Source organism: Garra rufa, chromosome 13 (genome assembly GCF_049309525.1).
Source record: "Garra rufa chromosome 13, GarRuf1.0, whole genome shotgun sequence".
In the NCBI taxonomy this organism is placed as follows: domain Eukaryota; kingdom Metazoa; phylum Chordata; class Actinopteri; order Cypriniformes; family Cyprinidae; genus Garra; species Garra rufa.
The window spans coordinates 44751440-44776106 of NC_133373.1; the positions used below are offsets into that span (position 1 = coordinate 44751440).

Here is a 24667-nt window from a genome sequence, read left to right on the forward strand (position 1 = left end):
CTGAATAAATAAATGAATAAAACATTTTGATGTATTGTTTGGTCAATATTTGAAATAGATACAACTATTTAAAAATCTGGAATCTGAGGGTGCAAAAAATTCTAAATATTGAGAAAATCGCCTTCAAATGAAGTTCTTAGCAATGCATATTACTAATAAAAAATTAAGTTTTGATATATTTACGGTAGGAAATTTACAAAATATCTTCATGGAACATGAGCTTTACTTGGCATAAAAGAAAATTCACATATGTGACCCTGGACCACAAAACCAGTCTTAAGTCGCTGGGGTTTATTTGTAGCAATAGCCAAAAATACATTGCATGGGTCAAAATTTTTGATTTTTCTTTTATGCCAAAAATCATTAGGAAATTAAGTAAAGATCATGTTCCATGATGATTCTTTGTAAAATGCCTACTGTAAATATATCAAAATGTAATTTTTGATTAGTAATATGCTTTGTTAAGAACCTAATTTGGACAACTTTAAAGGTGATTTTCTCAGTATTTAGATTTTTTTGCACCCTCAGATTCCTGATTTTCAAATAGATGTATCTCGACCAAATGTTTTTTTTTTTTTTGTTCTTTTTTTTCCTCCCCTTTTTTGAATTTGTACTGAAATATAACCTGGACATGTTCTCAACAGGTTTTGTGTGATCCATTAATTCATTACCAAGTATAAAGCGAGTTTCTGTTCATGTGTGTGTTTAGGTTGGAATGGGTGGAAATCATCGAGCCGCGCACACGGGAGCGCATGTACGCCAACCTGCTGACGGGCGAGTGCGTTTGGGACGCCCCGGCGGGCGTGCAGATCAAGCGCAGCGGACAGGACCAGTGGTGGGAGCTGTTCGACTCCAAAACGTCCCGATTCTACTACTACAACGCTTCTACTCAGCGCACCGTCTGGCACCGCCCGCACAGCTGCGACATCATCCCGCTCGCCAAACTACAGACCCTCAAGCAGAACACCAACACGGCTCCGCCCGCCGCGACCAGTGCCTCCGCCGACAGCAGCCCCGCCCGCAGCGCCGTCAGCACCACATCGTCACAGGAGCAGGAGGAGAAGACCTCCACCGCCGAGGAGGGAGAGAGGTGAGCGCATCCGGAATCTTAAAGGAATTCACCAATGGATCTTTTGCAGTGAATGGGTGCCGTCAGAATGAGAGTCCAAACAGCTGATAAAAGCATCACAATAATCCACAAGTAATCCACACCACTCCAGTCCATCAGTTAACATTTTCTAGAACACTTGGCCCGGTTTACTGTCAGTTAAATGCGACCCAATTCATGTGAGCAGTGGTGGAAGTAACGAATTACAACTACTCACGTTGCTGTAATTATGTAAATTTTTGGGGTATTTCTGTAATTTTACTTGTACTCGAGTACAAATTAATCTAAGTAATTTACTTTGTTATTTTTAAAATCACAATTCGTTACGGAGTACTGTAATTTGAATTAATATTTCAACCACTGACCAAATATCTCAACTTAACGAACCAATGAAAAGTCTGGTACGTTATTTGAACTGAAAACAAGTTCAAGCTACTGCAGATTTACGTGAGCTGACCGTCATCATACGGTCAAGAAGTTATTGATTGACACACGGATTATGGATTATTTATTAAAGGTCCACTGAAGTGCCTTGAAACACACAGCGTTATTCTATGTGGTGACGTGCTTTTAACTGAAACAAAAACATATCGCCCAGCCCCGCCCACTTATTTTGAATAGCCAATAGCGTTTCATTTATATCTCTTCGGGCCAGAGCCGTTAAGCTCGGTAAAGCCGCATTTGTAGTTTATGAAAGCCACAGACTAATAAATTACCCCACAGATTCAAAATGAAACTCATAATCATGCTGAGGCTGTTTAGTTTAATACATGCCGATTGCGCATATGATCTGCTCCGTGAATTGCGTCTCTGTGTAGGGGGCGGGGCACTACGGACTCTAGAGAGCATTTGATTGGACAGAACGTTTGATGAGAAGCTGAAGTGCACGGTGATATCATCAAAATCGTTGATTCATATTGGCGGAAGTGACGAGACTGTAAGTTTTGAATGCCCATATCTTGTAAACGCGAATTTTGTCGTTGTTTTGAAGCACACTAGCTTATAGATAATCTTAAGGATAATATATTCATACTAAAAGCCAAAAAACTTTAATTTTGATTTCAGGGGGACTTTAATTAATATGTTTAGGCACAAAGCAGTGTTGTTCTGTAGTTTCTGGCGGTTCGGTTCGTGCGATTAGGTTAATAGCAAAGTTTCTCCATAATTTGCAAGTGATTTTAATCTCCTCAAATCGGCAATGGCGTTGGCGCATTTGCTGCATTTTGTTTTTCTAATTAAATTTAAAAAAAAAGTTTCTGTAAAGTAAAGTTTCTGCTGAAACTGAACAAAAAGGTTCATAAGGTTAACTGTTATGATATGATATGTTAGTGTGCAAGGTCCGTGTAGTAAGGACTTGCCAAGCTGTTTGTTATCCCACGGCACTGGGTAAGTTAATACTGTTAACAAAGTTACAGAAGTGTTTTTGTTATAAAACTCATAATGGTAAGAAGACTTATAACTTCATTTTTGTGACATTGTTTTATTTATTTTTATTATAGCTCCCACAACAACACCCCTAAACATGTGTGTGTGTGTGTGTGTGTGTATACAGAGTTTTTTTGGACTCTGACGGCACCCATTATATAACCACTATATAGTGTAACCAAAATTACAATAATAACCAGGGGGAAAAACTTGCATAATGTTGCACTTTTAATTATAAACAAGCCCAAAATACACGAGGACTCTTATTTTTAAATGTATGTGCTTTACTATTATCCAAAATTTATCAGCAGTGGATCATAAGCAATCTGTTGGCATAAATGTGAGGTAATAATTAAATCTAAACTGCAAAATTTTTTTTTTTACATAACTGTATCACAATTTCTGTTTGTCCATCCGTAAATTTAAGACCTCTTTGAATGATAATTATGACCCTGGACCACAGAACCAGTCATAGGGGTCAGTTTTTTAATTTGAGATTTATACATCGTCTAAAAGGTAAATAAATAAGCTTTCCAATGTATGGTTTGTTAGGATAGGACTATATTTGGTCAAGACACAACTATTTGAAAATCTGGAATCTGAGTGTGCAAAAAAAAAAAAAAAATCTAAATATTGAGAAAATCGCCTTTAAAGTTGACCAAATGAAGTTTTTAGCAATGCATATTACTAATTAAAAATTAAGTTTTGATATATTAAAAGAAGAAAAAATATGTCATTTGGGTCAGAAAAATAATCTAGCTTTCCCTTTGAATTAAGTTTATTTTTCTTGCCTCATTGACAAGTATTTTTTCCCAGTTTTAAGCAAAAACTCAGTTCATTTAGATACATTTTTCAGAAAGTAAGACATAATTTCTTAAGTTTTAATTTCTATTTCTTATGTTTATACATTGCCGTTCTAAAGTTTCAGATCAGGTAAGATTTTTTATGAGTTTGAAAATCTGGAATCTGAAAAAAAAAAATACTGAGAAAATTGTCTTTATAGTTGTCCAAATTAAGTTTTTAGCAATGCATATTACTAATCAAAAATTAATTTTTTTATAGTAATTTTGACCTATAAAATGTATTTTTGGCTATTGCTACAAATATACCCGTGCTACTTACGACTGGTTTTGTGGTTCAGGGTCACAATTAGACTTTTTAAGGTCCACTGAGCCTTTTTTATTCACAGACTTGCTCCAAAATACATTTTACACTTCACACACATCTATTTTTTGCCGCAAGTCTAGTGAAACGCTCACACTGTCTGGCCCTGGAGGAACTGACACGGAAAACATCCCAGAATCCCTTTTGATTTCTCTCTGAGACCCAGACGACACCGGTGGAAGTCAGATTTCATTTCATTTGACCGTCTGAGTGAGCTTCCTTGTCCCAGGCCAACAGTACATCCCTTACAGCCGGTCTTCAGATGCTCTTTAAGACAGACAGCTCTTGTTTTTATTTGTTTCATTAGATCATCGCTGTAAGTGCTTTTGAAAGCTCGACAGGACCAGAAATAAATAGCTTCCAGTCAAGAGTCTGATATATGTACACACTACAATACTACGAATGCTATTTCTGTAGTATTTAGTATGTATTCCGAGTACAGTATGTTGATCTTTTTGTATGCATGGAGCAGAGTGCAAGTCAATGCAGAAAAATATATTTTTTGCTCAGTATTCTCTTACATCAAGGTACATTTATTTGGGAAGCAAAAATGAAAAAAATCTGAAAAAAGTATCAAAATTAAATAGGCTTTTGCTTAAAAGAAGAAAAAAATGACATTTGGGTCAAAAAAAATTATTAATCTTTCCCTTTATTTTTCTTGCCTATTATTTTCCAGTTTTAAGCAAAAACTCACTTAACAATTTTAGTTTGAAAAATTGAATAATTTGTCATTTTGCTTCTCAAATAAATGACCTTTATTCTGGATAATTGTACTATAAAACAAGCCAAAAAAATACTAAGCAAATAAATAAAAAATTACGCTTTGATATATTTACAGTGGAAAAAATATTTTTAAATGATTTTTAATGCCTTTTCTCTTCATTAAGGTTGAATTTACTTGATCAAAAATACAGAAAAATCGTTAATATTGTGAAATATTATTCCAATTTAAAATGGTGGTTTTCTATTTTAAGGTACTTTAAAATAGAATTTATTCCTGTGATGCAAAGTTGAATTTTCAGCGTCATTCTCCAGTCTTCAGTGTCACATGATCCTTCAGAAATCATTTGTAAAACAGTAATTTTTTTTGTGATTTTTCAGGATTCTTTGATGCATTTATTTAAAACAAAATCTTTTTGTATTCCATGCATACAGAAAACCAATATACTGTACAGAGAATGCATACTATTTACAGCAAAAATAGCATGCATAGTATAGTGTAAGTAAGAAATTTATTATGGAAATTGTTTCTTCCAGACAGACCTGCCATGAGCTCTGAGGTTATTAAACGATGTAGTACACTTCCATAAAAGCCACAAACTCAGTGTGATTTTGCTTTTAATTGCTGAAATTGTTCTGGAAACCGAGAGAAGCGGGCGGTCGGTGAGCTGGAAGACATTTGCTGTTAATGCCGAATAGCTTGCCGCTTAATATTGAGAGATATTTACAATTTTGCATGTGCATTAGAAAATAAATGGAAGCAAAGGTAAGATTGAAGAAGACAGGCATATAACACTTCAAGCTGTTTTTTAGATTTAATATTCCACCGGTGTCGCACTTAAATAGTTTCATCCCACGAGGAGCTCTGGGGATGAGGAAGGGAGGGTCGTGAAATGATTTCGTGTGACAGAGGAGGAGGAGGAGGAGGAGGCCGAGGGATTGAAAGAAGAGAGAGGCATAGAATGTGTAAATTGATTTGAAGGTCGGATATCCATGAATAATTAATATCCAGAGGAAAACACTGCTCACTTTGTAGTGGGTCTCTTGCTTGAGAGAGAGAGACGGAGTGAGAGATAAGTTTCTTGTGTTCTGAGTTTTAATCCGGCTACTAAAGAAACACACACACACACACACACACACACACACACACACACACACACACACTTGGCTGTGTAATCCAGTCTGGTCATGGGGAGCCTTCAGAGGGCCGTGGTGGCCAAGTGCTGAATTGATTTTACACACTTCTTTTCTTGATCACTCAGAGGCCTTTTCTGTACGCTTGAAACTCACAGACCTCTTAGATTTAGATCTTTAAAAATTGCCCTTGAAAGGCCTGAAGGGCTGAGATTTTTAGTGCTGCTCGATCTGAAGTCAAACATTGCTAATATTATTGCTCTAGTCAGTGTTAAACTCAAAATTACTTTGCTTCGGCTGATACTATCAGTTCCTCTTATTAAATAGAGGCACTTTTTTATCATCCAGTCAGTTCCTAATGGATAAAATCCCACTTAGAAATTCATCACATTTAAAAAGTCAAATGATTATTTCAGAACAAGATATAAAATACCTTAGTTGTAATAAAAACTAAGTAATAAAACTTTTTGCACTTTTTGTAATAAACTTTTTGCACTGGAAAATTAATTTTAAGATTTGCATGCATTTTTTTCTAAATAATTTCAAACAAAAATGTTACTTTTTATGATATGGCCCTTTTCATAAATAGTAGATAAAGTTTTATAATTAAATGATAAAATAAGATTAAAGCATTTTATTGACTGTGTATTAAAAGCGCGATATCATTAATAGTAAAACAAAATAAAACAATAACATTTTTATTCATAATAAATATTTGTATTTTAATATATTGTTTTGTTTTATTTTATTTATTTATTTTTATAAATATTAAAGAAAATTTTATTTATTATTGAGCCTTATTTATAGTCTTATTTTTTATAATAATAATAATTAAATTAAACTAAATAAATTAAAAAGGTAAAATAAAATGATAGATACATATTTACTTTTTTATTGTAAAACAATTAGTTGCGATTAATTGATTCAAAATAAGTTTGATTACATACTATATGTGTGTGTGTGCTGTGTATATTTAATATGTATATATAAATGCGCACACATACATGTGGGTCAAAGGGTTTAAGCATAAAAACAGTAAGTGTAATACTGCTTTAAATTGTTGTTTTCCCTCAAAAAATGTTAAAGTTTTCTGTTTAATTTATTTGCATTTTTGATTTTGTTTTCTGAGCAAAAAATAAATATCATACATTGTTCCCTAATTTACAGAAGACACCCACTAAAATGTCATTTAACAGTCTTGTCAGGCATATTGACAACAAAAATCAATTTATGACATTAAAAGACAAATTACTTTCACCCCAAATACTAATTAGTTGTAATTCTGCATTTTTTTAAAAATATGCCACTATCCTAGGTTTTGCTCATTTGTCAGTAAGAATTTTTTACTCATTTAAAACAATACAATTGAATATGCTCCCTTATTCTTTTATATATTTTAATATGTACAAGTCAGAATAAGCATGCTGTTTGAATTTTTACATAAATATTGTATTACACTGAATGACGATGTAACATTATTTTAACCAAATTTTGACATTTTATTCTCCAAAAACTTTGAAACCTTCAAAGTAGACACTGCTTTCTATGGACATAAATTTATTTTGAACTTAACTTCTTTGACCCGTGTACATATTAAAGAAAAATATGTTAGATTTATATGTAAAATATTTATATTTATATATAAATTATATACAAGTGTCTACATACAATACATACAAATATATATATTTTTTAAATATATACAAATATGTGTGTGTATTTATATATACATAATAAATATACACAGTACACACACACATATAGTATGTAAACATAAACTTTTATTTTGAATCAGTTAATCGCAAATAATAATTTTGCAGCTCTTTTATAGAATTTAATAAATAGTAAAAAAAAAAAAATATTTTAACATTTTTAAAATTTTTCCTTATATCTTACATTCTCTTGTTCAGGTTCAGATGGGGCACTGGGACCAGAGAGCGGATGCTCATCAAGGTGTCGGATCGGGAACCCAGTTTTCTGACGCAGGGAAACGGATACTCCAGTTCTTCCCCACGCTCCAGACGCTCGTCCAGCAATGCTCCTTCGGACCCTGAAGCCACGCCCCTTTCCCTGCCCGACCGCCCCACGACGCAGTCTCCGTTCCTAAAGAGGGCGGAGTTGAGCGGCACTCAACGGCGCTGCTCGGGTGATTCGCAGCCGTCATCCCCTCGCTATGCTTATGAGCCTCCTTTGTACGAGGAACCGCCCTCGGAATACCAGTCCCCGCCTATTTATGAGGAACCGCCCACTGACATGCACTGCGACCAGGCCTTTTTTGGCTCCGACAGGTCTCCGGCGCGAAAACCAGGGCTTTACCACTCTCCCAAGCAAAGCCCGTCTCCTTATGGTCAACTGGTGTTGACGAGACAGCGGAGCTCCACCCCTGAGAAGACGCCAAACCAGGGCGATCGAGACTATAGCTCGAGTGGGCGGGACTACAGCTCTGCGGGGCGGGACTACAGCTCCAGTGGGCGGGATTATAGCTCGGGCATGAGGGACTACAGCTCTGGAGGGCGGGATTACAACTCTAGTGGGCGGGAGTATAGCGCCGCTGGGCGGGAATATGTAAAGCAGCTAGTTTATGTCGAGCAGTCTGGCTCCTCCCCTCGGTTTAGGACAACAGAGCGTCTGCTGAGCTACGGAACAACCAGTTCGAATAGCCTATCGGCCGGATTTTCTTACGGCGGCTCCTTTACGCTACAGCACAGTCATGACCTCAACGGTGGCAACCGGAAACGTAAGAACCGTAAGCCATCTTTGCCGGGAGGAGAAGGCGACAGCATGGGGTCTGGACTCGGGGCGATGATCACTCAAGCCCGGTTGGCATGGGAGGCTCAGCAGATGTTACATCAGCGAGGGGGCGTGTCTTCCGACCAAGGATCTAAAGACGGGTATGAAAGTGACGGGGCGACGCCCTTGCCGCTGCCTGGTCCGGTGGTGCGGGCGTTCAGTGAAGACGAGGCCCTGGCGCAACAGGAAAGCCACTGGAAACGTGCCACCCTGGACAGACTGGCATTTCCTCAGACGCTGCTAGAAAAGAGTCTGTCGGTGCAAACCAACCTGGCATCACCTGAACCTTACCTCCATCCCTCACAGGTAATGCACAACGACATGTGTTGCATCAGAAACTCAAAACATTGCCTAGATCCCATATTTATGTCACTGTGGTGGCAGGGAGGCAATTACCAGATTATTATGATACCTAGGACACATTACAGTCCCGATTGCCATTTATTTTATGTGCTGCAATACTTTGCAACCCTTTTTTTCATGATTAATGTGAGTCAAGCATCACCTTTATAATTAGTTATACTTTGGTTTAATCCTCTAGCTTTCAAACCCAAGTATTGTGCTTGAGACAGCTGTATTGTTACAGAGATTGTGAGAGATTCCATACAGACGTGCACTGTAGGATGCATAACACCAATCCAAAAACCTTCCAGAACACCCCAGCAACTGCATAGCAACAGTCTAAAAACCTGGAGATCACAAATTTGAAGATACTCTTTTGGCGTGAAACAGCACCCTAGCAACTGCATGGCAATGCTATAAAAAAAACCTCCTAGAACACCCTATCAGCTGCATAGCAACACTATAAAAAAACATTCAGAAAGCCCTAGCAACTCCATAGTAACGGCCTAAAAACCTTCCAGAACACCCTAGCAACCGCAAAGCAACAATATAAAAAAACATCCAACAAGCCCTAGAAACTCCATAGTAACGGTCTAAAAACCTTCTAGAACACCCTGGCAACTGCATAGCAACACTGTAAAAAATTCTGAGAGCCCTAGCAACTCCATAGTAACAGTCTGAAAACCTTCCAGAACACCCAAGCAACTGCATAGCAACATAAAAAAAAAACGTTCAGAAAGCCCTAGCAACTACATGGTAATGGTCTAAAAACCTTCCAGAACACCCTAGTAACTGCATAGCAACACTCATTAAACATTCAGAAAGCCCTCTGAAAACCTTCCAGAACACCCAAGCAACTGCATAACAACATAAAAAAAAAAAAACGTTCAGAAAGCCCTAGCAACTACATAGTAATGGTCTAAAACCCTTCCAGAACACCCTAGCAACTGCATAGCAACATAATAAAAAACATTTAGTAAGCCCTAGCAACTGCATAGTAACGGTCTAAAAACCTTACAGAACACCCTAGCAACTGCATAGCAACATAAAAAAAACATTCAGAAAGCCCTAGCAACTGCATAGCAAGACTCTAAAAAAACATTCAGAAAACCCTAGCGACTATATAGCAACAGTCTAAAAAATGTTCATAAAGCCCTAGCAACTGCATAGCAACACTCTAAAAAACATTCAGAAAGCCCTAGCAACTGCATAGAAACACTCTAAAAAAAATAGAAAGCCCTAGCAACTGCATAACAACGCTCTTAAAAAGTTCAGAAAGCTAGGACCACGTTTGGGCTGTTTTTGTCACTTATGGTAGTTTTGCTCTAAGGCTTGAAGGAAAGCAAAGACTCTAGTAACTGTGGCTTTATTAAACATTAGACACACCGCACTGTGTAATTACTCAAATCAAGTTTGCTGATCATGTATTATGATGTTAGAGTGCTCTGTTTTTGCAGTTTTCAGTGGTAATAGAAAGTGTTTTTGGACATATTGGCTCTTGAGGTCATGAATGATCTGCAATCCTCTGATGAGCTGAAGCTCTTTCAGTCCAATATAATGAGTCCTGAATCAGGCCTGAACCACTGCTTAAATGCTGCCAGGGGGTTAATTGGGACGGCTGACCCTCAGACGCCTGTTACCCAACCACTGATATCTTTGTTCTGGAGATACCGAACTGGAGCTGAGCTGATCTCACAAGCTAAACTGTGTGAGAGTTTCCTTGGAGGATTTTTTTAGGTTCTGCTCTATTTGCTGATTGTAATGGAGGCGGACAGCAGCTCCAGCGGAAACACTGTACGACTACAGACACGCAAACCTCGTAGAACACCCTAGCAACTGCATAGCAATCCTCTAAAAACACCCTGTACAAATTAGTAACTGCATGCCTTAGCATAGCAACTGCATAGCACAACACTTAAAATCTGTCAGAATGCCCTAGCAACTGCATAACAACACTCTAAAAATGCCCAGAATGGCCTAGCAACTGCATAGCAATGCTTTAGAAAGCTCCCAGAATGCCTTATAAATAGAAACTGGAATACCCGGAATACCCTAGCAACTGCATAGCAACGTTCTAAAACATTACAGAACACTGGAGAAACTGCATGGCAACGCTTCGGAAAGCTCCCAGAATGCCTTAGAAATAGCAACTGCAGAGCAGCCCTCTAGAAACCTGTCAGAACACACTAGTAACTGCATAGCAATGTTCGAAAAACCTGTCAGAGTACCCTAGCAACTGCATAGCAACACTCTTAAAACCTGTCAGAATGCCCTAGCAATTGCTTAGCAATGCTCTAAAAACCAGTGAGAACGGCCTAGCAACTGCATAGCAACGTTCTAAAACATCCCAGAACACCCTAGAAACTGCATGGCAACACTACGGAAAGCTCCAAGAATGCCTTAGAAATAGCAACCGCATAGCAACATTCTAGAAACCTGTCAGAACGCCCTAGCAACTACATAGCAATGCTCTAAAAACCAGTGAGAACGGCCTAGCAACTGCATAGCAACGTTCTAAAACATCCCAGAATGCCCTAGAAACTGCATGGCAACACTTCTGAAAGCTCCCAGAATGCCTTAGAAATAGCAAACACAAAGCAACATTCTAGAAACCTCCCAGAATGGCCTAGCAACGGCTTAGCAATGCTTCGGAAATCTCCCCGAATGGCCTTGTAATTGCATAGCAATGCTCTAAAAAGCTCTCAGAAGGCCATAGCAACGCCTTAGAAATAGCAATGCTCTAAATTTCCCAAGAATGGCCTAGCAACTGCATAGCAACCTTCTAAAACATCCCAGATTGCCCTAGCAACGACATAGCAACCTTCTAAAACATCCCAGAATGCCCTAGAAACTGCATAGCAATGCTTCAAGAGCAAGAGCTCACAGAATGCCTTAGCAAGTAGCAACTGTATAGCAGCACTCTAAAACCAGCCATTCATGTCTCTGGTCAATGTTTGCAGTGTTTTTTTTTTATTTGCAGTGTTTTCCACAAGGTTTCAGGCTGTTTCAGTGTGTTTGTACAGCAGACACTCACACTCTCACACACACACACACACACACACACACACACACACACACACACACACACACACACACACACACACACACACACACACACAGACACGCCCTGCTGTTCCACATCAATATTTTATCATGTGCAGTTTGAAGAGTGGTCGTCGTGCTTATGTAAGACATCACACTCACATCACCAACACACATCACCACAGTCCACATACAGTCCAAATAGAAGAGCCAGAAATCATGTTCTGAATAAAGAAATTGAAGCCTGTTTTACGACTGTTGATATTATGAGAGAGCGTTGCTATGCAGTTGCTGGGGTGTTTTATGAGGTTTTCAGAGCGTTGCTATGCGGTTGCTAAGGAGTTTTTAGGAGGTTTTTAGCACATTGCTATGCCATTGCTAGGGCATTCTATGAGGTTATTAGAGAGTTGCTATGCAGTTGCTAGGGCATTCTATAAGGTTTTAAGCATGTTGCTATACAGTTGCTGTGGCATTATAGGAGGTTTTTAGCACGTTGCTATGCAGTTGCTGGGGTGCTCTAGGAGGTTTTTAGAGCATTGTGTGCAGTTCCTAGGGTGTTCTGAGTATGTTTTAAAGTGTTGCTATACAGTTGCTGTGGCGTTATAGGAGGTTTTTAGCACGTTGCTATGCAGTTGCTGGCGTGCTCTAGGAGGTTTTTAGAGCATTGTGTGCAGTTGCTATGGTGTTCTAAGATGTTTTAGAGTGTTGCTTTGCAGTTGCTGGGGAGTTAACGGAGGTTTTTAGAGCGTTGCTATACAGTTGCGTGGGAGCTTTTTAGGAGTTTTTTAGCCCGTTGCTATGCAGTTGCTATAGTGTTCTAGGAGGTTTTTAGAGCGTTGCTACGCAGTTGCTGGGGAGTTTCAGGAGGTTTTTAGAACATTGCTATGCAGTTGCTGGGGAGTTTTTTAGGAGGATTTTAGCACATTGCTATGCAAGTTGCTAAGGCGTTTTAGAAGGTTTTTAGAGTGTTGCTATGCAGTTGCTTAGGGTGCTTTAGGATGTTTTTAGAGTGTTGCTATGCAGTTGCCAGGGTGTTCTGAGTATGTTTTAGAGTGTTGCTACACAGTTGCTAGGACATTCTAGGAGGTTTTTAGAGTGTTGCTATGCAGTTGCTTAGGGTGCTTTAGGATGTTTTTAGAGTGTTGCTATGCAGTTGCCAGGGTGTTCTGAGTATGTTTTAGAGTGTTGCTACGCAGTTGCTAGGACATTCTAGGAGGTCTTTAGAGCGTTGCTATGCATTTGCTGGGGAGTTTTTTAGGAGTTTTTTAGCCCGTTGCTATGCAGTTGCTGGGGAGTTATTTAGGAGGATTTTAGCACATTGCTGTGCAAGTTGCTTAGGCGTTTTAGAAGGTTTTTAGAGTGTTGCTATGCTCAGGGTGCTTTAGGATGTTTTTAGAGTGTTGCTATGCAGTTGCCAGGGTGTTCTGAGTATGTTTTAGAGTGTTGCTATGCAGTTGCTAGGACAATCTAGGAGGTCTTTAGAGCGTTGCTACGCTGTTGCTGGGGCATTTTAGGAGGTTTTTAGAGTGTTGCTACACAGTTTCTGGGAAGTTTTTTTAGAGGTTCTTAGCACGTTGCTATGCAGTTGCTACAGCATTGTAGGAGGTTTTTAGTGTGTTGCTATGCAGTTGCTAGGACATTTTAGACATTTTTTTCACATGATTGGACTCATTGGTGTCTGGATCTCACACACATACGTTCACAATGTTTCAGATGTTCGTTATGATGCTCAGCAGACTCATGTGAGTCATTAGGATTGATAATTGCTCTGTTGGCTCAAATGAACTGTATTTCTGGAGCCAAGAATATGACGTCATTGAAGAAGAAGCAAGGACAGACTGTCTCTCATGATCTCATAGTCTTTACACACGGATTAAGTCAAACACCTTCCATGAAACACGTCACAATCGTCAAACCTTAATGACACATGCTGAATTATAGTGAATCATTTAGCCTGATTCATGTAAATAAATGATTCACATTACAGTTGAACGATTCACTGTTAAAATAAATGATTCATTGATTCATTCTAGCTCCTGCATCATCATTTTTTACTTCCAAAAAATTCTTAATCAGTATTTTTTTAAACAGTATCTTTTAAACAAGTAGATTTTTTTGCAAGATTAATTATTATTATTATTAATATTATTAATATATTTCAGTTTTTTTTCTTTTTCTTTTTTATTCTTACCCCAACAGCAATATTTTTTATTGTAAAACTTTTGATTTATTTTTTAAATAAAGTTTTGTTTACATTTTATTCATTTTTAGTTTAGAAACCAAAAACTAGGAAATATTTTGTTGTTTTCTTGGAACCAAAACATATTTTTCACTACAAAAATTCTTATTTTTGCATCTAGTTACTTTCTGAAATCATTGTTGTTAATATTATTATTATTATTATTATTATTATTATTATTATTATTATTATTATTATTATTATGTTTTTTTCTTGTTTTTTGTTGTTCTCATTTGTTCTCAGACTTGGCTATTTATTTTTTATTTATTTTTATTGCTATTTTTAATAGTTAGCTTAATTATTTAAAATGCTGTTTTCTTGTAATTTGCTGTTGCAAATCTGTGTTTTGTAGTTTTAAAATTTATTGTCAAATTAATTTAAATTTAACACTTGTTTTGATCTACAATGCAAAACTAAACTGCATTATCCGATAGATAAACATAGATTTATACATATTTGTAACTTTCCCCTTCTTCAGAAAATGTCTCAGATGCACGTTATTAATATTTTGTGAGTTTTTTGTGTTGTTTTGTTTCGTCTACCTGCTTGTTTAACTTTGCATGAGGCGTTTCATAAGTGCTGATGTTACTGAGGCCATGAGAGGAAAGTGCTTGACTCATTTAGGACTCTATGATTCTATAATCGCCTGAAGGAGGTATTCCTGCAATTCTGCTGTTGTTGTTGTTCTCATTATTTTAGGGATTGACTCATTTCCTCTCGGTCTCCTTTTGACCCGATCCTGCGGCTGAGATGAGTTTAATATCTGTGCTTCCTCTGCTCTCAATGCTGCTCTTCAACATCCACACACAATGTTTTCTTTCTTTTCCAGTCGGAGGATCTCGGAGCGTGTTCTCAGTTTGAGGCCAGTCGTAACGCTCGCAACATGATGCCCAGCGCGAGCTGCGGCGTCTTCCCAGAGTTCACGCTCCGCAAACCGTCCTCTGAGACGGACATCGAGAACTGGGCGTCTAAACACTTCAACAAGCACACGCAGGTACACAAAACACCCATTCAGACCTATAAACCCACTGTTTCTTATGTAATATGTGAATTTCTATGGCCTCAATCGTCATTGGATTACATTGCATTATATGTTTGGATCATTTCAATCATCTTACTAAAACATATTATTAAAGACATAGAGTGACGAATGATGTTTGCATCATTTGATGTAAGTTTCTGCTGTACTCTTATGAAGATCTCGTTGATTTACGTTACAAGCTAAAAATGAATAAAAACTGTATGAACATATTTAAATAAAAAATTACAAAAACAACAAAAAAGGAAAAATATAAAAAATAAAGACTACTTCAAAATATTAGTAGAAAATAATGAAAATTACAAAAACACAATTAAAATCACAAAGTAAATTACAGAAATAAAAACTAAATCAAAATATTAAAAAAACTAATAAGAACTATACAAAAACACATCAACAAAAATCGAAAAAAAAATTGACATGTTTTTTTTCTCCTACTATATCACATATATCACAACTTTTTTCTTTTTAGATATTTTTTTTAATATTTTGAATATTTTTCAATATTTTGATTTTAAGGTTTTATGATTATTTTATGATTATTATTTTAAATGTTAAATGAAATGTGAAATGTGAAATTGTAAAAATAATCTTGATTGTAACTTTCAACTAGATCCATTAAGAATAGTTTAAATACTTGATATAAAATCAATTACAAAAAGCCATTTATTTTATTTTAATTAGTTGCCAAAAGAATATCTTAATTTTTTTTTTACTTTTAATTGAAGCATTAAAACGGCAAAAACACACACTCACAAAATTGAAAAAAATGTATAGACATATTAAAAAAAATAAATAAATAAATAAATAAATAATATATATATTAATAAAATTAAACAATTCCAAAAGCACACAACAAAATTAATAAAACTATAAATTAAATGGAAAAATATAAAAATAAAAATTAATTCAAACTATTATTAAAAACTAATAAAAATGGCAAATACACATGGCAATTTTTTTTAAATTGAAATTATACAAATAGAAACTCATAAAAAATATAAAAACACCACAAAATTACTTAAATATGGTAAAAATGGTAAATATAAAAATAAAAACTGATTCAAAATTTTAAAACAAGCGATACAATTACAAAAACACAAAATAAAATTATTACAACTAAAAATTAAAATGTAACATCTATAAATAAATATAAAAAACTGATAAAATGCCAAAAACATGCAACAAAATTACTAAAACTAAAATGGAAAATATACAAATAAAAACAAATTTAAAATATAAATAGAAACTAAATAAAAAAATACAAAAACACCACAAAATTACTTAAACTAAAATTGAAATGGTAAATATAAAAATAAAAACTGATTCAGAATTTTAAAACAAGCGATACAATTACAAAAACAGAAAATAAAATTATTACAACTTAAAATTAAAATTAAACATCTATAAATAACTATAAAAAACTGATAAAATGCCAAAAACGTGCAACAAAATGACTAAAATGGAAAATATAAAAATAAAAACTGAAAGTCAAAATGTTTATAAAAACTAATACAAATTACAAAAACGAAACAAAATTACTAAAATTAAAATGTGAAATATGAAAATAAGAACTGATTCAAAATATTAATATCAAGTAATAAAAATTACAAAAACAAAACAAAATTGCTAAAATTAAAATAGTAAATATAAAAATAAGAACTGATTTAAAATATTAATATCAAGTAATAAAAATTACAAAAACAAGCAAAATTACAAAAAATAAAATGTGAAATATAAAAATAAGAACTGATTCAAAATATTAATATCAAGAAATAAAAATTACAGAAACAAAACAAAATTACTCAAATTAAAATAGTAAATATAAAAATAAGAACTGATTCAAAATATTAATATCAAGTAATAAAAATTACAAAAACAAAACAAAATTGCTAAAATTAAAATGTGAAATATAAAAATAAAAACTTTTTCAAAATAATAAAAAAGGGTTAAAAGGGGCAAACTGTACAACAAAATTACTAAAAAATAATAAAAGTATAGTTTTAGTAAAACTAATATGAATAAAAATGAATAAAAATTACAAAAAGCATACCACAGAAATACAGAAACTAACATAACAATGTGTTGCAGGGTCTGTTCAGGAGGAAAGTGTCGATCGCCAACATGCTGGCGTGGAGCAGCGAGCCCATCAAGAAGCCCATGATCATGACGACGGACCGGACGGTGAAGCGCGAGGCCGTGGAGATGTTCAAGCTCATCCAGACCTACATGGGCGACCGGCGGGCCAAAGGGGAGCCTCTGGCGGTGGCTCTGGAGGTGGCCGTGAGGGGCTGGAGCTGCCAGGGCCTGAGGGACGAGCTCTACATCCAGCTGTGCCGACAGACCACCGAGAACTTCCGCTACGACAGTCTCCAGAGAGGCTGGGAGCTCATGGCCATCTGTCTGGCCTTCTTCCCCCCGACGCCTCGCTTCCACAACTACCTGGAGGGCTACATCTACAGACACATGGACCCGCTCAACGACACCAAGGGTACGAGATGTCCTGTCAATATCCTGGTAAACAGCCTGTGCCTTTCCTGCTGAAACAGGAATTCAGGATCATCTTTAAAAAAAAAAAGCCAACCTCAAACAAAACTGATGCTTAAAATGTTTTAAAAATCGCAAGTAAATTCCACAAATAACATCAAAGAAACAGCAAGTAACAAAAAAATTTTTTTTTTTTAGGTATGTCTGTGTATTAGTATATCTACATATTAAATATTAAATTATATTAAATACAAATTTTTGTTTTTCACTAATGTATTTAGTTTTAGGATTTTGTCATATTTAGTTAGTTTAGTAATATTTTATAATATGATTTTAAAGTATTTGAAATATAAAAGTGAATAAATTCTCACATTTTTAGATGTTTTTTAACTTAAAGAATAAACATGCAAATATTATTTTAGTATCACTAACATTCTGTTATAATTTTATATTAATTAATTAGTTTAACCCAATTGCAATTTTTTTGGATAGTTTCAAGCATAAACCTCAATATTTATTTATAAAATAAAATAAAAATATGTAATGTCACTATTTGTTAATGTTTGTAATTCAGAATTTAGAATGAATTATGCTAATTGTAAAAAAAATCCATCCATCCATCCATCCATCCATCCATCTATCCATCTATCTATCTATCTATCTATCTATCTATCTATCTATCTATCTATCTATCTATCTATCTATCTATCTATCTATCTATCTATCTATCTATCTATCTATCTATATATCTATCTATCTATCTATCTATCTATCTATCTATCTATCTATATATCTATCTATCTATCTATCTATCTATCTATCTATCTATCTATCTATCTATCTATCTATCTATCCAGAATATTTGTAATAAATATTAGCAATGAAAAGCACACAAAGTAGGCTGTAAACCTACAGTAGATAAATTGTGTGCAAATTTGCAATATTTTTAAATGGTTAGCAAGATCAGAATTATTAAGGAATACAAAGTCATGCAAAGTTTTTAAATGAATGAATATTTTTCTACATGCAACATGCAAACTGTTAAAGCATGCAGATCCACACTGACCCCACAATTATTATTAAGCTCTTAAGATACTGTATATCTAAATCTGATTTGTTCAGAGAGTGTTTTGTATGTTATATTTGATGTCTGTTTGTATTTCTGTGTTGCAGGAGTGGCGATTAGCAGCTATGCAAAATACTGTTACCGTAAACTACAGAAAGCTGCGCTCAGCGGAGCCAAGAAGGTGTGTGACTTTACTCTATCAGACCACAAACTCAAACACCCCGCAGGAATGACTGTGTTCACTGAGAAACTGCTAGTCATTTTTACAAATAATGACCAATAAACAGGAATTAACACATTCAATTAAATGAATTTAATATTTAAAATATTTTTATTTCTATTTAATTTATAATGTGAATATTTAAAATATTTTAATCAGTATAATTGTATTATTTTGACAATATTTTAAAAGATAAAAATTTTTTTTAATAATAATCGAAAATGTATGCAGTCAGTGAAAAGTAATCAATAATATTTTATTGTTTTAAAAATATTAATTTAGAACCTTAGAACTGAATTTAAAATATTTAAAATGCAGCCAGTAAAAATGTAAATGCAATAAGAATCTTTTATTATTATTTATTTAATTATTATTATAATAACTCGTAATATGATTTTAAAACGTGTGCGGTCAGTGAAAATGTGAATGCAATCAGTGTTATCTTAAAATATTATTAAAATACAATTTGAATCAGTATAATTGTATTTTTCTGACAATATTTGCAGTTTAAAAAAAAAATTTAAAATATAAATTTGTGTATTATTTTATTGTTTTGAACATTTGAAATATTTTAAATGCGGTCAGTGAAAATGTAAATGCAATACGAATCATTTTATTATTATTTATTCTATTATTACTACTCATAATATGAATTTAAAACGTGTGTGATCAGTAAAAATTAAACAATATTATTTTATTATTTAAAAAAAATATTAATTTGGAACTTTAGAACTGAATTGTAAATATTTTAAATGCGGTCAGTGAAAATGTAAATGCAATAAGAATCATGTTATTATTATTTATTTTATTATTACAACTCATATGAATTTAAAATGTTTGCAATGTAATCGTTGTTATTATATTATAAATATTATTAAAATATTATTTTATTCAGTCTAATTGTATTATTAGAACAATATTTGAAAAGTAAAAATATAAATGTAACATTTAAAATATATGCAGTCAGTGAAAAGTAATCAATAATATTTTAAAAAATATTAATTTAGAACTTTAGAACGGAATTTTAAATATTTTAAATGTGGCCAGTGAAAATGTAAACGCAATAAGAATCCTTTAATTATTATGATTTATATTATTATTATTATAATTCATATGAATTTAAAATGTTTGAAATCAATGAAAATATTAATGTAAACAGTGTGATTTTTAGTATTTTAAAATATTATTAAAATACCATTTTAATTAGTGTAATTTTAGTATTTTGACAATTATATGAAAATTAATCATTAATATTTTTAATATAATTTTTAGGATTAATATTTCAAATGTCTGCAGTTTAACACATTAAAGTAAACATGAAATTTTAAAGTAAAAAAATCTTTCTAGCATGTATTTTTGGTTTGAGCTTGAATGAATTGTTTCTGATTTGTGCTGTGTTTGGGCTCTAATGCGCTGTATGTGTTAATTGGCTGTGAAGTGTCGTGAGCCAATTTATCCTGCTGTTTAACGCTTTTAATTAACATTCAGTTTCCGGAATTTGCTTCTTGCCCTGGAGACGTCGGCATGATGACAGGCGGCGTGTTTCAGACAGTCGCACCGATGCATGATGGCCGTCATCATTGCACACGATCCCAATGAGCTCATGCATGTGTATTCCTTTCCTTCTCTATGTGTTTATGTGTGAATTGCATGATCCCAGTCACCTGTGGAGATTCCAGTCACTGCAAACAGCCAGTAAGCAGGAGCTTGTGTGTGAGTGTGTGTTTGTGCCAGACGCTCAGCAGGATAACGCTACAAAACACGGCTCGGCTCCAAACCCTAGTGCGCTGCCTGCATAGACATCATTCGAGGCACATCCAGAGCCACACGTTTGTTTTCTGAGTTGTTTTGCGCTCTCTGTGTGCGCAGGGTTTGAACAAGCCCTCCATCGAGGAGATCGTTCACGCACGGAACGCCATCTTCCGGCCCTCCATGTTCGGCTCGTCTCTGGAGGAAGTGATGGCGATGCAGAAGGACCGTTATCCCGACCGGCAGCTGCCGTGGGTTCAGACGCGTCTGTCGGAGGAAGTGCTGAGCCTCAACGGAGACCAGACCGAGGGCATCTTCAGGTCAGACAACAGCCTTTATTGTTATAAACAGTGTTGGGGGTGACGCATTACAAGTTCCCTAATAATATTACTTTTTCCAAGTAACTAGTAAAGTAATGCATTACTTTTTAATTGACAAGAAAATATCGGAGTTACTTTTTCAAATAAGTAACGCCAGTTACTTTTTCTCCCATTTATTGATTAAAAGCTCTCCTGTCCCCATGTTGAGAGAAATTGTGAGTAAGATGTTACTTTAGTTCTAGAATAAATGTGAACATGCATTAATTCATCTCACTCACTAAAAAAACAGATACAGTGTTCTTCAAAATGAATAAAAACTCTGAAGCTCAACGCAAACCTGCAATAATTAAATATGTTAAATAATACAAATATCCTTTATGTATTTAATCCCATTTTATGAACTGATGATGCTTCGATGATTCAATTCATCCATACTAATAAGCAAAAATTACTCTAGATAATCTAACATTTGTTTTCCTTTTTTTTATTCATGAAGAGTTGACATTTTTCTTCTGCGGTCTACTGTACTGACGTCAATTTACTTTTCTCTAAGCCTGAGGCTTTTGGTGTGAAAAGGCTTTTACATTTGACAAAAATAGAACTTTTTATATTAAAAACAAACAAGCAAGCCCTGTCCAGGTTTAAAAAGTAACACAAAAGTAACGTAACGCATTACTTTCCATAAAAAGTAACTCTTTTAGGGTACTCTTTTTTTTTTTTTTAGGGAGTAACTCAATATTCTAATGCTTTACTTTTCAAATTAACTTTCACCTACACTGGTTATATATATGTATGCATACACACCAGTGCTCACCAAGCCTGCATTTATTTGATCCGAAGTACAGCAAAAACAGTAAAATTTTGAAATATTTTTACTATTTAAAATAACTGCTTTCTATTTGAATATATTTGAAATCACTGAAATAAATTACACTTTAAAAGCTGATTTTTCAGCATCATTACGGCAGTCTTCAGTGTCACATGATCCTTCAGAAATCATTCTAATATTCTGATTTGCTGCTCAAAAACATTTATTATTAGATAAAAAAAGCTGAGTAGAATTTTTTCTCTTTTTTTTGATGAATAGAAAGTTCAGAATAACAGCATTTATTTGAAATAGAAATCTTTTGTAACATTAGAAATGTCTTTGTCATCACTTTTGATCAACTTGCTAAATGCAAGTATTCATTTCTATAATTTCTTTCCCCATAATAAATAAATAAATAAATAAATAAATATATATATATATATATATATATATATATATATATATATATATATTTATTTATTTGTACTGACTCTAAGCTTTTGAATGAAACAGATTCAGTTTAAAAATATAAATGCATGAGATGAGTGTTTTCCACACATGAGAGAAATTATATTAATTTTTTTTGTTGTATGCATCATTATTTTTTTAATTTCCATTTTTGTGCATTATCGTCTTATTGTTTCCATTTCTGTTTTTTTGCATGTATTGTATTGTTTTTATTTCTATTTTTGAATTTTTGTCTTATATTTTTCTTTTTCTTTTTCTTGTCTTATTATTATTTTTTTCATTTTATGCAATTTATTGTGATAATGATTTATTTATTTATTTGCTTATTTTTTGCATTTTATTGCTGTGTTGTTTTATTTTTTATTTCTTGCTTTAAGTAGTAAAAACAGTAAAAGTTTAGTTTAAAAATATCAAGACACGTTTTTCACACAAGAAAAATGTATTCAATAATATTGACTTACAGTACGGTTCAAACATATGTTTGTTTGTTTTTTAAAGGAAATTAATACTTTTATTCAGCAAAGATGCATTATATTGATCCAAAGTGACAGTTAAGACATTTATAATGTTACAAAAGATTTTTATTTCAAATAAATGCTGTTCTTTTTAACTTTTTATTAACTGAATAATCCATGGTTTCCAAAAATATATATTTAGTTATGCTTATTATAGCACATAATCATAAATTAGCATATTAGAATGATTTCTGAAGGATCATGTGACACTGAAGACTAAAGTAATGTTGCTGAAAATTCACAGGAATAAATTGCATTTTACAACATATTCACATAGAAAACAGATATTTTAAATTGTAATAATATTTCACAATTTGTACAGTATTTTTGATCAAATAAATGCAGCCTTGGTGAGCATAGAGACTCAAAATCATTAAATCAACCCAAACTGAACTGATTCACAAAAATGAATCAAACTCAACTCAAACAATTTTTGCTATTAAAGTTTAAATCAGAGAAGCTATTAAACATCTCTTATGCTCATGAAATTAATGTAATGACACAGTAGGACATTTAATTACCAAATAAAAAGTGCATTAAAATGACTGCAGCGTTCACAGCCATTTTAAATATACTGTGAATTTTCAGCTCTAATTAACCCACATTAACCTGAGAGAATTACAAAATGTAGGGCACTCACCCTTCAACAGCTTATAATGAGATCACGGAAGCTGATGTGGAGGCAATAAATCAGTCTTTGAGCTTAAACTACACCGCCATCCTTCAGAGTTTTGGTTTGGACTAAACTTTGTCATTAGTGCTGTGGCTCGCAATAATAAAGACCCGAACTTTGGTGCTTTGAACCCCAATCAAGACAGTCCTGTTCATCTGTGGCTAAACAACATTTACAGGAATATTCTGGGTTCATTTACAGCTTCATTTCCAGATGCTGCTTCTGTCATGTTGTGTTGACTGCTGTTATTTTATCCTGAAGTCTGTCTTGTGTTTGGGTTTTTCAGGGTGCCTGGAGACATTGATGAAGTAAACGCTCTCAAACTACAGGTGGACCAATGGAAGGTGCCAACCGGCCTGGAGGACCCACATATTCCAGGTATCCCACAATCCTTTAGACCAGTGGCGTAGCAGGTCAGCCCTGGGCCCATATGCAAAAAATCTGTATGGGCCGCACAATCATTATGGGCTCCAACTCGGTTAACTTGATGATTTTTAAGTACATAATGTTACGTGAGTAACAAAGACGGCAGAAAGCGCGTCTTTAGCTATTTTACAAAAGCACAAGGTTTTGTTGATATTGTAGACCTTTTGCAGTTCCAAATGATGTATTACTCTTACCTTTATGAGCAAAAATGATGGCGTATTTTAAGTTTCCACTGTTATTAAGAAAGTCTCAGCCTATAAATTCTGTCAATTTTATGATTAAAATACAAACAATAAATGTGTTTTTACGCCCTTTCATTTGTAGTGAGATAACTATATTTGCCTCAGATTAAGCAACGTGAATCAATCATCTTTTCCTCTTTAATAATGGCAGCACAAAATAAACATGAAAAAGAAATATTTGAATGCATGTCAAAATATTTTATAAAAACGATGTCTCGTGAAATCGATCAATCAGAGTCAAATAAAAAAAGTAAACAAAACATCTTGTTAATAAGTCATAGTCGTTTTGTTTTTCCTCATAAGTCACCCAGTTGAAGCCTGCGTTTTTATTGCTGATTTTCATGTTAAATGTAAAGACAGGTTGGATGCCATGGACTTTTTTTGGGCAGAGTAGGTGGAATTTTTACATTAACTTTATGCAATATAACATTATTTTATTACATTAATTATTTCGTTTTAAAGTAGTAATTTAAAGCATTCTATAGATATATGTAACATGTCTGTGAATATTTGCTGAGTTTCGGGTAATTTTTGTGATGAGCTCCTCCTCAAAACAGAGACGGCAGAAAGCGGATCTTTAGCTATTTTACAAAAGCACAACGTTTTGTTGATATTGTGAGTGCACAAAAATAAAAGTAGACCTTTTGCAGTTCCAAAATGATGTATTACTCTTATAAGCAAAAATGATGG

The 24667-nt window shown here is 34.1% G+C and overlaps 1 protein-coding gene across 1 annotated transcript in view; it reads left to right on the plus strand.

The window, feature by feature from the left end:
- Positions 1 to 24667, plus strand: part of arhgap39 (Rho GTPase activating protein 39) — a 66407-nt gene that overhangs the window by 34927 nt on the left and 6813 nt on the right. The window contains exons 2-8 of the mRNA XM_073816361.1: positions 710 to 1090; positions 7462 to 8647; positions 14794 to 14958; positions 17095 to 17494; positions 18664 to 18737; positions 20646 to 20845; positions 23596 to 23687. Coding sequence (XP_073672462.1) covers positions 710 to 1090; positions 7462 to 8647; positions 14794 to 14958; positions 17095 to 17494; positions 18664 to 18737; positions 20646 to 20845; positions 23596 to 23687 — 2498 coding nt within the window. The remainder of the gene's footprint in view (positions 1 to 709; positions 1091 to 7461; positions 8648 to 14793; positions 14959 to 17094; positions 17495 to 18663; positions 18738 to 20645; positions 20846 to 23595; positions 23688 to 24667) is intronic.